The sequence below is a fragment of the Galleria mellonella genome, unplaced genomic scaffold (genome assembly GCF_026898425.1).
Source record: "Galleria mellonella isolate WM207_F2 unplaced genomic scaffold, CSIRO_AGI_GalMel_v1 utg3070, whole genome shotgun sequence".
NCBI lineage: Eukaryota > Metazoa > Arthropoda > Insecta > Lepidoptera > Pyralidae > Galleria > Galleria mellonella.
Genome location: NW_026442069.1, coordinates 123 through 18,711, shown reverse-complemented (window position 1 = coordinate 18,711; position 18,589 = coordinate 123). Strand labels below are relative to the sequence as shown.

At 37.7% G+C, this 18,589-nt stretch overlaps 1 protein-coding gene across 1 annotated transcript; it reads right to left on the bottom strand.

Annotated features, from left to right (window-relative positions):
* Positions 1-6,692: 6,692 nt before the first annotated feature.
* LOC128200884 (required for meiotic nuclear division protein 1 homolog) lies at positions 6,693-17,970 on the bottom strand (the record flags this gene model as incomplete). Its single annotated transcript, XM_052895705.1, is given in 6 exon segments — positions 6,693-8,695; positions 13,613-13,761; positions 14,733-14,888; positions 16,968-17,094; positions 17,894-17,909; positions 17,912-17,970. Coding segments are annotated over 6 exon segments (607 nt in total), but the record flags the coding sequence as incomplete, so codon positions are not given.
* Between the last annotated feature and the right edge of the window lie 619 nt (positions 17,971-18,589).

Genomic DNA, 18,589 nt, shown 5'->3' with positions numbered 1-18,589 from the left:
TCTATTCTAACCTAAAACGTGGCATTTGAATTGGTTTTTTTTTTACAATACAACGAAGTGACACGGGTTAGACCACCCTTGAAGCTTGACAGCTGACTGGCTGGAACAAAGTGCGAAGGAATCGCGCAGGCGCACTTCGACGCCGTCTCACAGACACGCGCAAAAGGGGAAGAAAACGTGTACCAGAGAATCACTTGTCTGAATTGATGACTTTGTACGTAATAAAATAATATTTATCGCGTACATTTTAGTAAACTAGCTTTTCGCCCGCTACTTCTTACACGTAGATGTCAAGAATAGGAAAACCATGTATGGGACGGAAAGAACATACAAACAAACAGACGAAATTTCTAAGAATTAGCTTTTTGCCTTCCATTGGTCTTATTAAGGATACTATATTATGTTTTCTTAAATATATATAAATTTATAATTAAATCAACTTTAATAAAATAAAAAAAAAAAATCAAAATAACTAACAATTGAAGTCGGCTCTTTCTGTGAGATTCAATATTTAATTTATAAATTAATGCAAGACATATATTTCATATATATATTTTAGTCCAGCACGGACGACAAGTTTCGTGACCATCCAATACCTTAGTCATGAGCAGCGAAATATTAAAACATTAACGAACTCATTTGCATTACGTGCAATTTAGATCAGATCCGTATAATACCAAAGTTTTAATTAATGGCGCTGTATCGATCTAATAAAACGAGTAGTTGATAGGAAATACGGCTTAGTACATGTTCTGACGCACGCCGAGGATTAAATGGTATTTTTCATGCATATTTTTGGAACACTTTTTTCTATATGATAGTAAACTGCAAACATAATGAAGGCCAAACAGATAGGAAATGGTGAGGTTGCAAATGAAAAATCATAAAGAACGGTTAATCAATCTTTTTTTTTTTTTTTTTTTTTTTTTTTTTTTTTTTTTTTTTTTTTTTTTATACTACTTAATGAATGATGAATGAAGCAAACAAGCTGACGGCCCACCTGATGGAAAGTAGTAACCGTCGCCTATAGACATGAGCAGTACTGTGGACATAACGGAGTATACTGTTTTGCCCATGTTACCCCCCATGCGTTGCCATTCCTGAGGATTCAGGTGTTATTCCTCTGTACCCAGTAAATTCACGCCATATCCCACCCTTCAAACCGAAACACAGCCATGCAAACACAACTGCTTCACGGTTGAAACACGAATGGGACAGAGGTACCCAAGCAATCGACTTTTGTACAAAATCTCCCTCTGGTAATCTTTATATTAAAACGTGAAGCAAAAACTTTGTACCACTTTTTACGAAATTTACGCAGATGGAGGAGTATGAAATTTGGCACACTTATAGTTTATATAGAGAAGGAATGTAGAATGGTAATAGCTTTTTCTTTAAATATGCTAAAAAAATACAATTAAATCAGTAAAAAAAACATTACAAACACTACAATGTATTTGACACACACACGCATATATACTCTTTTATTTATTATTAAGGTCTGTGGTCAGATTGAGAATAGATTAATATTGTTTGCCTTTAACATTATTTGTCTATAGTCTGTTACCTTGTAATTGTTACTTTTTGGCTGATGGCTTTCGCCAAAGTCACAATAAATGAAAAAAAAAATGTCTATAGTCTTCCTGAATGTCAAATAGCCTTTGGCAATAGAACCGTTATAATGTTCAAATTTATAATTTAAATAAATTATGGTCGAATCTCGACCACTGGGCAACCACTAGTTTTAAAAAAATAGGAGGTTACTTACTGACAAAGCATAATCGAATTGAAATTTTAGATTTATATATAAGTTAATTTTCTTATATAGTTTTGGGTCGCATAAACGACAGAGCGTTTAATAACATCCTTTTTTGAAGTCGACTGACAACACCCCAATTATGTTATACGGGTTGTGCTTATAACCACGTTCTCATTTAGAATAAATTAATTTAACCATAACACGTTACAGGTACAAATTGACCCCTAGTGGGACATTGTAACTGCTATGAAGGGTTAAATATTTAATTTGGGGCTCTCGGCCCACACGATTGATTAAACGAAACGACGTGGAGTAAAACATTCAAAATTGTGGTTTGTGGTAGGTAAACAAACAAAAAAAACTGACGGTCCACCTGATAGAAAGTGGTAACCGTCGCCTATAGACATGAGTAGTACCGTGGACATAACAGAGTATATTGTTTCGCCCATGATACACCCCAAGCGTTGCCATTCCTGAGGACTCAGGTGTTATTCCTCTGTACCCAGTAAATTCACTGCCATATCCCACCCTTCAAACTGGTTCCAATTGCTTCACGGTTGAAACACGAATGGGACAAAGGTATAAACGATAACGCGAAATTAAGTTTCATTTCATGGTAGATTCCTAGGTCAGCTCATTGTGATGGACTGAATAACACATAAATCACGATGGTTTTTAGGGAGAACCGCATGGAGGGAACTTAAGAGTTGTCTCATCGTGATGAGTTCACTTGTCAATCATGTTGGTTTTCAGGGTGGACGGCGTGGAGGTCGACCTGACAGATTGCTAGCAATGTGACTGCTAACAATATTATTAACTATCCCATTCACCAATTTTTTTCCCTGTAAGTTATGGTAATTATTAAACAGTTTTGACCTGCTTTTGATTTTTAAAGCGATTCCAAAAAGAAGGTTCTTGTCAATTCGGTTGTTTTTTTTAGCTTTGTAATGAAATTTAACAGGCCTATAATGGGGAAAGGGATAATTAGTATATTGCTAGCTATATACCCTGTCAGGTCGACCTCCACGTGGAGTCCTCAGGAATGGCAACACATGGGGGTATCATGGGCGAAACAGTTTTCTCTATTATGTCCATGGTACTGCTCATGTCTATAGGCGACGGTTACCACTTTCCATCAGGAGAGCCGTCAGCTTGTTTGCCATTCTAAGTTGTATATAAAAAAAAAAACACCGAAATCGGTCCAATAAATGGAGATTAACATTTTGTTCATCATAAATCCTGCCATAAAAGTAAAAATGAACGCTATTTTATTGTTTTAAATATTTCTAAACGATATTTATTTATTTATTTATTCATTTAGGCACAGCAACAGTATTACAATTCACGTTACATTGACTATAATAAGCTTTATAACTAAGTAATTGTTATAAAATGGTACACCGTTAGTTGCTACGCACAGCGTTAGCTTATATGCTACTAGTTTCAATATTATATACAATAACTATAGAAAACGGGAACAATTATATTATATACTAGCTGACTCGGCAAACGTTGTTTTACCATATACGTTATTTCTAGAACTATACATGAAAATTTATCGTACTACAATTATTATATTCGATTGCCATCTTGCAACCCTATTGCGGTACATAAAAATCGCGATTAAACAACAGGGGTTGATCGTAAAAGCGTGAAAATTTGAATTTGTATGTATTTTTCAATGCTAAATCGTAATAATATAAAAAAAATTGTCAAAAAAATAAAAGAAATATATATTTAAGAGTAGGTCACCCTTATCATTGAGGGATATGAAAAATAGATGTTGGCCGATTCTCAGATCTACCCGATATGCACACAAAATTTCATAAAAATCGGTAAAGCCGTTTCGGAGGAGTTTGGTAACAAACACCGCGACACGAGAATTTCATATATTAGATTATGTAAATTTAACATCAAATTTGTGTAATATTTGGCCGCGAAATTTCGAAAAACATTTCACGGTGGACCCCCTAGTTTTATCCTCACCTATCATCCCTCACTGGTGCCCCGTCAGCGTATACCGATACAATACCACAGACAAACTTGCTACTCTATTTGCTCAAAAAAAAAAACAAACTAGTACCTAGTTTGTTTTTTTTTTTTTCAGTCCCTTAACGTATTCAATACAAGTGTGCCTATTCAGTACCTACCTATATAGGACATCGGAGAAGGGTTGCCAACTTTTTTTACAATAAATAAACTATATATTTTTTTAATGGTAACCCCGCCTGCGCTTACGATATACGCTGGCGGGGCACCACTGAGTGATGATAAGTGAGAATGAAAGGGGAGGTCAGTAAGCCTATCGTAATGAATACACTTGGAATTCAGCATGATAGTTTTCGGAGGGGACCACGTGGAGGTAATAAACTATATTTAGGTCTGAGAAGAATATTAAACAGTGTTTTAGAAAAATTAACAGTAATTTATGTATTTAATGTTTTAAATACATATTTTTAAAACTTATTACACAACTTATTAATTTACAGTATTTTTTTTTTTAAAATACATGCCTATCTATAAATTCTCACCTATCATCCCTCACTGGTGCCCCGTCAGCGTATACCGATAGCGCATGCGGGGTTACCATTCTATTTTTATCCAATAAAAAAAAATCTGTCTGTAACAGTACAGTTGGCAACCCTACATCGGAGGCAACATTTCCGGCGGCATGGCGTTACCTCACGACGGACGAGTCGTGTTCACGAGAACTCACCGACGTACAAGCACCTTTATGTAGCTTTTATTCTTTTGTTATTGTATCGGGAACGTGTGAGGGTATTGTCATTGTTTTTTTTTTTTCAAAACATGTCCTATTTTGTTATTAAACAATTAATTGGCTTTTTGGGGGGAAAAAGATTGTTAGTGATGGAGACTAAAATCCCGTTACTAGCAATATACATAACGAGGTCGACCTCCACATGGTTACCTCTGGAAACTATCATGTTTATTTCCTGATGAATTCATCATGATGGGCTAACTGGCCTGTTTTCATTCTCATCTATCACCCTTCACTGGTGCTCCGCCAGCGTATCCCGTTAGCGCAGGTGGGGTTACCATTCCATTATCATCAATAGAAAGAAATAAAAAAAAATTACTTTTGGATGCTACTTTGTTGGAAAGCCAAGGAAATAGATTACTTCTAGATGGCCTATGGACATGAAGCATACACCAGATTTTAAATTGGACCTTTAGAAATACAACGGTGAAAACCGCATCGAATTTGATGCAGTAATTTTTGCGTGCTACCGGAACAAACATGCAAACTAATAGACAAACTAAAAATATCGATTTTTCATAATGGTAATCATTATTAAAAAACCTTGTATTATTATGTTTTCTTAAATATCTTCCATGTAGATCCCGTCGTCTAGTCACAATTTCATTATACAAGCATCAGTAAGGTATGTACAAATAAATCTTCATGATAAGAATTATTTTAATTCAAGCAAACTTAGATTTAGGCATTTTTGAATAGTCATATTTGAAGTAATTTTTGAATAGTCATTTTTGAAGTAATTTTTGAATAGTCATTTTTGAATAGTCATTTGTGAAGTAATTTTTGAATAGTCATTTCGAAGTCATTTTTTCATAGTCATTTTTGAATAGTCATTTTGAATAGTCATTTTGAATAGTCATTTTTGAATAATCATTTTGAATAGTCATTTTTGAAGTAATTTTTGAATAGTCATTTTTGGAGTAATTTTTGAATAGTCATTTTTGAATAGTCAATTCGAAGTCACTTTCTCACAGTAATTTTTGAATAGTCATTTTGAATAGTCATTTTAAATAGTCATTTTGAATAGTCATTTTTGAAGTAATTTCTGAATAGTCATTTTTGAAGTAATTTTTGAATAGTCATTTTTGAATAGTAATTTCGAAGTCACTTTTTCATAGTAATTTTTGAATTGTCATTTTGAAGTAATTTTTGAATAATCATTTTTGAATAGTCATTTTGAATAGTCATTTTTGGATAGTCATTTTGAATAGTCATTTTGAATAGTCATTTTGGAATAGTCATTTTGAATAGTCATTTTTGAATAGTCATTTTGAAGTCATTTTTGAATAATCATTTTTGAATAGTCATTTTTGAAGTAATTTTTGAATAGTCATTTTGGAATAGTCATTTTTGAATAGTCATTTTGAATAGTCATTTTGAAGTCATTTTTGAATGATCATTTTTGAATAGTCATTTTTGAAGTAATTTTTGAATAGTCATTTTGGAATAGTCATTTTTGAATAGTCATTTTGAATAGTCATTTTGAAGTCATTTTTGAATAATCATTTTTGAATAGTCATTTTGAATAGTTATTTTTGAATAGTCATTTTGAATAGACATTTTGAATAGTCATTTTGAAGTCATTTTTGAATAATCATTTTTGAATAGTCATTTTGATTAGTCATTTTTGGATAGTCATTTTGATTAGTCATTTTTGGATAGTCATTTTGAATAGTCATTTTTGAAGTAATTTTTGAATAGTCATTTTGGAATAGTCAGTTTTGAATAGTAATTTTTGTATAGTAATTTTTGAATAGTCATTTTTTTTTTTCATTGCCACCCATTCAGAACGCAATTTCAGCTAAAAAGAACGGGCAAGAACTCAGCTGTTGCTTCTTTGAGTGGGTATGTCTAGCCCATTCGTATTACTGTCATGAAGCTGTTGCCTTGTCATGGCTGTATTTCGATGTGACGAGTATATCATCAATGTTATGTCAGCCATTAACTGTCCACTGCTGGTCATGAGTCTCCTTCTTGGGGGATTTTACCAGTACTTACCAAGCTTTTGGTTGGTTGGTTGGTTGGTTTTTGGATACGTTTTAAGAGGGACGCTGCTGCCCATCCCTCGCCCTGCCTTAATCGCCTCTTACGACACCCATGGGAAATAAAGGGGCGGCCTAATCTATGTTGGGACCGACACGGGACAAATAAAAGTATTGTACATGATTCTATTTTTTTTTTTATTACAACATTATTAATTATTTATTTTTATTCTATATACACAAATCAATTTTATTGTTAAGAGTTTAGCAAACATTTGGTTTTACAAAGGACATATTATATTTTAATATAATAACTGCCGGTTTAGCTTACGTATAGACAGATAGATAGATAGATACTCTTTATTGTTTCCTCCAAAAGATTACAATAGTAAACTTATTATAGATATAAACAATTACAAGAAATAATCACAATGAGAGAACAATGGGCGACTTTATCGCTGAGAGCGATCTCTTGCAGGCAACCTTTGGATGGTGAGGAGTAATTATGAACAGTTTGATTAGAGGCACGATGAAGATCCTATTATTAGTATAATTAGCTAGAGAAAGCTAGACTAGTTTCAGGATCAATTCGTGATCCTTAATCATGAGCGGCTGTGACGCGGCGCGAAGCTGAATGCGCGCCTCGGCTCGCTGAGCGCAAGCTGTAGACACTAGTGGGACCGTCAGAGATAAATTAAACCGGTATTTATTACATTAAAACCAATCATTTTAACACTAAACCTACCGACACTTCATATATACCTTACCTAACCATGAGCGGGGGGAAAGGGATTGTTAGCAATAGAGTTTGACAGCCCCATTGCTAGCAATATGCCTTATCAGGTCGACCTCCACGTGGTTCCTACTGGAAACCATCGTGAATAATTCCTGTTGAATTCGTCACGATGGGCTAACTGACCTGCTTTCACCGTCACCTATCACCCCTCACTGGTGCCCCGCCAGCGTATACCATTCCATTATCACCCATTAAGAACCAGTCATGAATGGGCAAATATAGAAAATATCATATAACAAAATGGCGGGACAGAGATTCGAACACGGGACCTCAGATATACAAAGCACAGCCACTGCGCCATGAAGATCGTCGATAGAAGGGGAGGGATTGCTAGCAATGGAGTTTGACAACCCCATTGCTAGCAATACGACCTATTAGGTCGACCTCCCCGTGGTTCCCCCTGAAAACCATCGTGAACAATTCTTGTTGAATTCGTCACGATGGGCCAACTGACCTGCTTCATCCTCACCTATCACCCTTCACTGGTGCCCTATCAGTGTATGCTGATAGCACAGGAAGGGTAACCATTTCACTGTCTTCCATTAAAAAAAAAATACCACATCAGATCGACCTCTACGTGGCCTCCCTCCCTGGAATGTATAATGGTTAATTCTTCACGTTAAACCAACTGGTCTGGCTTCATCCTCACCTATCATCACAAGGATTGTAACCCTCTGAGCGTGCATCCCGTACTGCTATTTGTTGTCAAAGCAAAGTGCGGAAATGAGGCGAAACAATACGGGGTCAGAGGGTTAATAAAGTCTATTAGCCCCATGGCTAGTATGTAACGTATCCCATCATGTCGACCTCCACGCGGTTTTACATGGAAACCACCGTGATGGATTCTAGCAGAATTCATCACTATGAGCCAACTTATCTGCTTTCATCCTCACCCATCATCTGCAACTGGTGCCCCGCCAGTGTATACCGATAGCGCATGCGGGGTTACCATTCCATTTACACATTTTTTTGTATACAACTTAGAGGGCAAACGAGCTAACGGCCCTCCTAATGGAAAGTGATAACCGTCGCCTACAGACATGAGCAGTACCATGGACATAACAGAGTATACTGTTTCGCCCATGATACCCCCCATGCGTTGCCATTCCTGACGACTCAGGTGTTATTCCTCCGTACCCAGTAAATTCATGTATATTAAAAACTCATCCCTCACTAAACCATTAGCACGTGGGGTTGCCATTCTCTCTTCATGCACTAAGATAGTCCTTGATAATATTTTGAACACGCAACACTTAAAACACGTTCTCTTAATATTCCCCTACGTGTCCACTATTGATAAGTCTTGGAATAGATTCTCTTCCAGTTCGCTGGTAAAGGTAGGACGGTCGAAGCCTCTGGGGCGTTCCCGAGTATGACTCCTGCATCAGACAATGAAAGGATGAGTGGTTTTCTTTCTGTAAAAGGATGACTTTGAAGCATCGCATATAACTAAAGACAACCGGGGGAAAGGGATTGTTGGCAATGGAGTTTGACAGCCCCATTGCTAGCAATATGTCCTATTAGGTTGACCTCCACGTAGTTCCCCCTGGAAACCATCGTGAACAATTCTTGTTGTATTCGTCACGATGGGCTAACTGACCTGCCTTCATCGTCACCTATCATCCTTCACTGGTGCCCCGCCGGTGTATACCGATAGCGCGGGTGGGGTTACCATTCCATTATCACCCATAAAAACAAACTAAAGACAACCGTGGTGGTATACTGCAGGGGTGGCCAACTTGACTAGACCCAAGATCTACTGTTTACTGACGAAACCCTGTACGATCTACCAATTACATTTTTTTATACAACTTACAATGGCAAACAAGCTGACGGCCCACCTGATGGAAAATGGTAACCGTCGCCTATAGACATGAGCGGTGCCATGGACATAACAGAGTATACTGTTACGCCCATGATACCCGCATGCATTGCCATTCCTAAGGACTCAGATGTTATTCCTCTGTACCCAGTAAATTCACGCCATATCCCACCCTTCAAACCGAAACACAGCCATGCAAACACAACTGTTTCACGGTTGAAACACGAATGGAACAGAGGTATCCAAGCAATCACTTCACATCAGGTGGGCCGTCAGCTTGTTTGCCATTCTAAGTTGTATAAAAAAAAAGAACGCTGCTGCCCATCCCTCGTCCTCCTTTAGTAGTCGACACCATGGGAAAGGAAGGGGTGGCCTATTCTATGCCGGGACCACACGGGACATATAATATGTATTTAGTTATGTCTATCAATTGCTTATCCGCAGTATAATCTTTGTTTATGTAGTTTGGAACCAAATGGAACTGTGTATTATATTTAAGAGTATTTATTTATACGGCCCGCCTTATGGTGACTACCCAGCCCATGAACACCTCCAACACCAGATCACTCTTGTCTTAACAACCCTTGTGACATGAAGATCTGAAGTCGAGAATGACCAGTAACTTTACTGTCACCTCTCACCTTTCAAACCGAAAAACAACCATGCAAGAAAGAGCTGTTTTTAGGAAAAAAAAAAAGAAAAAAAAATAGAATTTAGACAGGACAACGGAATCGATTCTCAGGTACGATTTCTCTAAATCTATCTGTTAATCTAATTCTTTAAATGGGGGGAAGGGATTGTTAGTAATGCCAGTTTTATTGCTAGCAATATACCCTATCAGGTCGACCTCCACGTGGTCTCCCCTGGAAATATCATCGTGCTGAATTCCACGTGTATTCACCACGATGGGCTAACTGACCTGTCTTTTCATTCTCACCTATCATCCCTCACTGGTGCCCCGCCAGCGTATACCGATAGCACAGGCGAGGTTACCATTCCATTATCATCCATTAAAAAAAAACTTTAATTTCATAGTCTTAAAGCATTAACAATATGTCATGAATATTCATCACTGCTACGTATGATGAAGCGTTTTCAGCGGTAAAGCGACTGCTAAGTCATTAATAGACGATCACACACAACATCAACCAGTCACAAGAGGGGGAAAGAGATTGTTAGTAATGGAGACTGAGAATCCCATTGCTAGCAATATACCCAACCAGGTCGACCTCCACGCGGTTCTCCCTGGAAACTATCATGGTTAATTCCTGATGAATTCATCATGATGGGCTAACTGGTCTGTTTTCATTCTCATCTATCACCCTTCACTGGTGCTCCGCCAGCGTATCCCGTTAGCGCAGGCGGGGTTACCATACCATTTTCACTCATAAAAAAAACCAGCCACAAGAGTCGCTCATCACGACATCGCGAGAACGCCAATCATAACGCAGGAGAAATTTACATGACCTTTCAGGTTTCAAACTGTAACCTTACTTGCAAAACAACCTTCAGCGCTGTATATCAAATTTATATTAGGTACATTAACGCTTCAAAATAATTTATTTTTATTTGCCCTAGTTAAACCGCTTCAAATACTAGGTGTATTTATTCATCATCATCGTCATCATCATATCATCCGTTCATCATCAAAACGCAAACGCACATCATTAACACATAGTTACGTGAAAAATTATAATATTTTTTTATATGAATGCATTAAAAATATATCTCATATTTAATAAATTATTTCGTCATAATCGTAGAATACTGACGGATCTATATATCGTCATAGTCGTAGAATACTGACGGATCTTTATATGTTATCTTCGTCAGATCCGTCAGTATTCTACGACTATGACGATATGGTCCTTAGAATAATTATTGTGTTATAAAATCAAATTTAAATTTTTAAAGATAGATTTAGAGAAATGACATCCTAAAATCGACCACATTCAGATACCTCGATCAATAAAATATACATATTTGAAAACATTTATTTATTTATTTCATAACAAAACATTTTTGTATTTAATAAATAAATTTAAATCACAACTAAATAAGTTTATATACATATGTTTACAAAGTATAAAAATATATACTTAGGGCGTAGCTTAAAAAATATATAGTTGAAATAACATATTATTTCGATATTAGATTCTACGTATTGCTAACTTCAGGTTGCAGCTGAAAATCAGTGCTTTGCTTTTAAGCAAAACTATCACTGAGCTGTAGCCTATTTGGGTCACTGCGACACACTTGGTGAAAACATATTTCCATACTTTATCTTTTGTTTTACATTAAAAAAGAAAGTGTAATTAATTTGATTCTATAATTTTTTTTATACAACAATTTTTTTTATATGGCAAACAAGCTGACGGCCCACCTGATGGAAAGTGGTAACCGTCGCCTATAGACATGAGCAGTAGCATGAACATAACAGAGTACACTGTTTCGCCCATGATACCCCCCATGCGTTGCCATTACTGAGGACTCATAAATTAATTTACATGTGTCATAAATGGCTCAAATAAAGTGTTTATCGTATCTATCTATCTAACTACTGCTTATTTTTATTCGTAAAACTACACAAATAATTAAAAACACAACACGAAGTAGAAAATAAATAAAAAAATAAAATTATATTATAGGCATATAGAGTCATATGTGTTACAAAAATTTATTATATTACAAATGTCTTACATATAATTAACAAATAATAATAATAATAAAGTATTAATCTTAATATATTAGTTATTCTAATTCCCCCATGCACAATTAGTATATATATTTTTTTTTATTTACTATTAAATATAATAAATATGGCACACTTGTGTCTAACAGGAAGCATAATGCATAAATTGACAAAATAACTGCTTTAAAATGCAATGAAATCTACAAACAGCTTCATCCTCAACCATCACTGCTCACTGGGGAGAACAAGTTGTTGGAAGAAGTTTTTTTTTTAATGGGTGATAATGGAATGGTAACCCAATCCGCGCTATCGGTACACACCGGCGGGGCACCAGTGAAGGATGATAGGTGAGGATGAAGCAGGTCAGTTGGCCCATCGTGACGAATTCAACAAGAATTGTTCACGATGGTTTCCAGGGGGAACCACATGGAGGTCAACTTAATAGGAGGGCATATTGCTAGCAATGGAGCTGTCAAACTCCATTGTTAACAATCCCTTTCCACACTGTTGGGGGAGGTTAGTTCACACTGCTATCAGGTTGATCTTCTTAACCCCTGGGAAACCCTCGTGGTAGGGGGGAAGGGATTGTTAGTAATGGGGAAGTTAGTCCCCATTGCTATCAATATACCTTATCAGGTTGATCTCCACGCGATTCCCACTGGAAACCATCGTGACTAATTTATCGTTAAATTCGCCACGATAGGCTAACTGACTTGCCTTATCATCTTCACCAATCATCCCTCACTGGTGCCCCACCTGTGTATACCGATAGCGTAGAAGGGGTTACCATTCCATTATCATCCATTAAAAAAAAACCATCGTGGTAATTTTTTTTATACAACTTAGAATGGCAAACAAGCTGACGGCCCACCTGATAGAAAGTGGTAACCGTCGCCTATAGACACGAGCAGTACCATGGACATAACAGAGTATACTGTTTCGCCCATGATACCCCCCATGCGTTGCCATTCCTGAGGACTTAGATATTATTCTTCTGTACCCTGTAAATTCACGCCATATCCCACTCTTCAAACCGAAACACAGCCATGCAAACACAACTGCTTCACGGTAGAAACACGAATGGGACAGAGGTGCCCAAGCAATCGACTTTTGTACAAAGTCTCCTTGTTAATTCGTCACGATGGACCAACTAACTCGATTTCATGCTCGCCTAGTACCTCGCCGACAAAAACCGATAGTACAAATGTTGTTACCATTCCATTTTCATCCATTAAAAAAACATACAATATAATAAATATACTACAAAATTAATTACACTACACATACATTATACAATTTTACATACACTTAAAATACAATCACTTTTACAGGAACAATATAACATAATTATATTATGTATTACTAATATATCACATATAATTCCCATTACCAGGCATAACAGATTTTGAGTTGGTTAAAACATGAATAACTCCGACTGCATCTTCACTTGCATAAGTGTATTTCAGTGGGGCCAGATGGGCCATACCCAGCACAGAACTGTCTTATGCCCACTCCAGGACAGAGCGAAGCTTTCAATTATGTACAAAGACATATCTGAGAGTACATAATCTTTTTTTTATATATATGTTACTGAAATATTACTGAGATACTATTACTGTTAACGTTATTCAAGCAGATCCGCGGGACTACGCTAGTTTATTACATTAATAAGTGTCTAAGATTATTTAACCAACTCAAAACACAGCGTACTCCAAGTCATCATCCCCGAAGGCCGCACCCACCAGCAACTAGGTGAGAACATCAGCGTGCCTGATGGCGTACCTCTCGTAGAAGTGCATCAGCTCGAAGCAGACCTCAGCCAGGATGAGAGCGATCACCATCCACTCGAGCCGCACGTGGTGCCTGTCCGCCGCCCACGAGGACAGCAGCTCCAACAGTTCCACACAGTGGGCCAGCCGCTCGTTCAGAACCTGGGCGGAAGTTACAATTTAGATCGAAAACACAGGTAGCATATAGAAATATTTTTTTATTAATTCATAATGATGGCTGAGGTACACATTGGACCCATGGGTTTTTTTTATGGATGAAAATGGAATGGTAACCCCGCCTGCGCTAACGGGATACACTGGCGGAGCACCAATGAATGATGATCGATGAGGATGCAAACAGGCCAGTTAGCCCATCATGATGAATTCATCTGGAATTAATCATGATAGTTTCCAGGAGGAACCGCGAGGTCGACCTGGTTGGGTGTATTGCTAGCAATGGGATTCTTAGTCTCCATTACTAACAATCCCTTTCCCCCTGGACCCATGGGTTTTTTAATGAATAATAATGGAATGGTAACCCCTCCTGCACTAACGGTATACACAGGCAGGGCGCCAGTGAGGGATGATAGGTGAGAATAAAAAGAGTTAGCCCATCGTGAAGAATATACCTGGAATTCAGCATGATCGTTTCAGCAGATGATGGTTGACCTGATAGGGTAATATGTAGTAATATTGCTAGGAATGAGACTGGTAGTCCTTTCCCCTCTGAACCCATGGACTATAACGGATGATACCAGAGAGAAATGACAATTGAGAATGTATTACTTGACTACATCCTCGTTTCTCATTATTGTCACCGATTAGTTGATTATTTTGTTTAATTCCACTACCACTCGTGTGCATGTGACTGCCAACATTTGAGAATTGACTTATACAACTTAGAATGGCAAACAAGCTGACGGCCCACCTGATGGAAAGTGGTAACCGTCGCCTATAGACATGAGCAGTACCATGGACATAACAGAGTATACTGTTTCACCCATGATACCCTCATGCGTTGCTATTCCTGAGGACTCAGGTGTTGTTCCTCTGTACCCTGTAAATTCACGTCATATCCCACCCTTCAAACCGAAACACAACCATGCGAACACAATTATTATTATTGAACTAACCCTGGTCCTCCTCGGTATGGTGAAGTACGCGACGGTGCTGGAGTAGAGGCGCTCCAGCTCCTCCTGCTCCCAGTAGAAGTCCGGCGTGTCCAGCAGATCCGACTCCACGTTGAGGGTGTGGCGTAAGGCAAACAACTCGCCGAGTTTGCGTACCACCTGCCATACAATTACAACTGGTATTTATACTCTATATGTTACAGCTGCCAAGCGTGGCAACTGTAATATAATGTAAATAGGACTCTATTTTCCGCGCTTAGCCTGTCATTTGGGCCGTTGTGCGTATGAGTCGTGGCTAGTACAGCCAACCCAACTTCGTCCAGAAGCACAGAAGCTTCCTGGAATCTTCACAGGCCTCACGGAGCGACCTCACCGTTTCGAGGATTTCTAAACGTTGATAAGCTACAGGATTACGTGAGCAGCCGTTTCTTCGGCGTCGAAACAGCCTCGACATAGAGGGCTGTCTGTGGCTCCTATTGTATATAAATGTTTGTTTAATGGACAATGACCCATTATTGTCCATTATTTTGAGGTTTTTCCTATTAAGTAGTTAACATAGTTTTGACGTATGGTCCCAGCATAGAATAGGCCACCCCTTCCTTTTCCGTGAGTGTCGTAAGAGGCGACTAAGGGAGGTTGAGAGATACGTAGCAACGTCCCTCTTAAAACATCTCTAAAAGCCTAACTGCGGTTGCCAACCCGCCTGCCAAGCGTGGTAACTACTGGCAAAACCCCCAAAGGGAGGCTTATGTTCAGCAGTGGACAGTTAAAAGCTGATATGATGATGTTGATGTTATAGAATGGTATTAGGTCAGGGGTCGGCAACCTGTAACTCGTGAGCTATGTGCAGCTCTTTGGATGTGAAACTGCGACTCTTTAGTTCCGTACACAAATAATATTTATTTTATAATAAAATATCATACTGAATCAATTAACGAGGATTAGGCACTAAACTTTATTTATGCAAATACTATATTTATTATCTATTATTGTTGGTATGAAACATTTTTGTGGCTCCATAACTTTAAAATTTTGCCAATTGTAATTTTTGAATATTTCGACTGAAAAAGTTGCTGACCCCTGGTACAAGTAGCAGAGCACTAGGAAAAAACGGGAAGTCGGAAGTGAGAAGCAGGTAATTAAGAACGGGAGATAAATAAATGGGAGAGAGGATCAGAAAGTACGAAGAAAGAGAGAATGAAAATTAAAAGCAGAGAATTAAGAGTGGTAATCAGAAAGTTGGAATCTAAGAACAGAAAATGACGAGAAAATAATAATAATAATAATATTTATTTTTATACAACTGATTCGATACATACAGCACGATTCAAGTATACACATAGATCTCACACAACGTGATGGCTTAACAACTAGAACATATTAAATCTTAAGATCAGACCAGAAAAATAAAGAAAGTACACTAGTTATTCTGTGAAACAAATAAATGACAATCGCCACCCACCAATGTTAGTTTTTTACATCAAAATAGACAGTACAAAAATGAAATGAAATGTATCTACTTTGTAACATCAACGCCAAGTAACGTGAGGGTAGTTTAGGCAACGAAAATGTTTTATGATTATGAACATATTTTATGTTTATCGTACCTACTCATAAAGATTCTATTTTATATAATGCAAAGGTAGGTAAGGTAAATGATATTAGAGTTGGAAGCTGAAGCCATGAAGTTGAAACTGGGATTTGGGAGTTGGGAGCGACGATGAAAAGTTGGAAGGAGAATCAGAATGTTGGAACCTAGGATCAGAAGGCTAAGAACGGAAAACAATAACTTGGAATCCGGAACCAGGATGTTGAATAATGGAAGCGAGTAATTTAGCAAGCAAAAATCAGAGTAATGGAAGTTAAAAGCAGGGAAGTTTGGAGCAGTAAAGAAGGATTCAGTCGATAGAAGATAGCTGGGACCCGGAAACAAAATATTTTTTTTAATGGGTGACAATGGAATGGTAACCCCATACTGCGCTATCGGTATACACCGGCGGGACAACAGTGAAGGACAATAGGTGAGGATGAAGCAGCAATCAGTTAGTCCATCGTGACGAATTCAACGAGAATTGTTCACGATGGTTTCCAGGGGGAACCACGTGGAGGTCGACCTATTAGGGCACATTGCTAGCAATGGGGCTGCTCAAAACCCATTGCTAACAATCCTTTCCCCTGCAACAAGACATTGGAAGCTGGGAAGTGGTTGGAGAGAGGTGTACGCTGTAGAGCGCGTACCTCGTTCTTGTCGACCTGGGCGCTGCCGGTGCGGCGCATGCGGCGCGTGTGGGAGCTGACTGCGGCCGCCAGCGCCTCCAGCCGCGCCTCCCACGCGCCCGGCCGCGCCGACTGCGCCATCGCCTGGCTGCCGAGCACCATTCATTACCAGATTTAACGCACCATATATGTGTACATGGCGCTTCACTTTTTTTTTATTTTTATAATGATAATGTAGTTAGTCCTCGGACTTCCTCTTCCTCTTTTTTCCCTCTATTTTTCCTTCTACTATGCTCTTAAAAAGGAAGACCGAGGAGTAACTACATGGGACAGATAAAAGAAACACTAGGTGTCATGTCGTATAGGGAGGTCAAGGATATGGCCTGGGATAGAGCTGGCTGGAAGAAGATGCATGAATTAGTTGCACCGACAAGAGGAAACTCTTAAATAAAGAGAGAGATGATAATGTCATTGTCAATTGTGATCATCTTCTATTCAGAGTTTATTTTTTTTTTTTTTTTTGATCAGTGTATTAAGTCTTCTAACTGAAAAATGGGTATTGGCGACCTGCATGAATGCTAAAGTTGAATGAGGTAAGGGGCCGCCTGAAAATCAGCGCTATATAGGTACATCTCGCTGAAGGTGTGCATATATAACAAAATGTATTGATTTTTTCTCTTTTTGTTGTTTATTTTTACCTGTAATTATTGTTATTGGTAATAATCTATATATCGATTTTCATACCGTGTGCTCCCAGCATAGAATTAACTGTAGGAAACTTTTTACTGTAGGACTCAAACCTCTCCTGATAGAACGATATAAGGTCTTGTCTCAAGTTTCCTTATTTTGTGCACTTGTGTAGTGTTTTGTTGCAGTAGTCGCTTATTATAAAGAACACAGAACTAACAAAATAAAAAATCAAAAAATATATAAATTGCCATTCTTACCTGAAATTATACCTTCCAGAGAATTATCCTTATTTGGCACCATTACAAAGCACGACTCTTGCAAGTAACACTTCTTTCTGGAAAAAAATACCCAAAATTCAGATGTTTTATAACCAAAAAAAATCTAAATAAATAATTATGAAAAATATTATATGTCTAAATGTATGTATTTTATGGGTGAAAATGGTATGGGTAACCTGCCTGCGCTAACGGTTCATACTGGCGGGAGCACCAGTGAAGAGTGATAGGTGAGAATGAAAACTAGTTAGGCCCATCATGAATTCATCAGGAATTAACCATGATAATTTCAGGGGGAACCGCGAGGAGGGTCGACCCTGATTGGCATGGTTGTTAGCAATGGGATTCTCAGTCTCCATTACTAACAATCCCTCTCCCACCTAAATGTATGTATTGTGTATTTTAATAAACTTGTGCTACTTAAGAAATTGCAAAAATCTTACAAATTAAAACACTAAATAACAAATAATCAAGTTATAATAATAATAAATATTTTTTATTCAAATAAACTTAATAATACATATATACATACACAAATAAAACATTTTTTAATAGGCCATCTTTTTTATGAAACTACCGCCCAATTCGGAATGTAATTTCAACTGAGAGGAACAGGGCAAGAAATAGACCTGTTGGTTTTTTTTTTTTAGATAAAAGTCAAGTTTACACAATAAATTG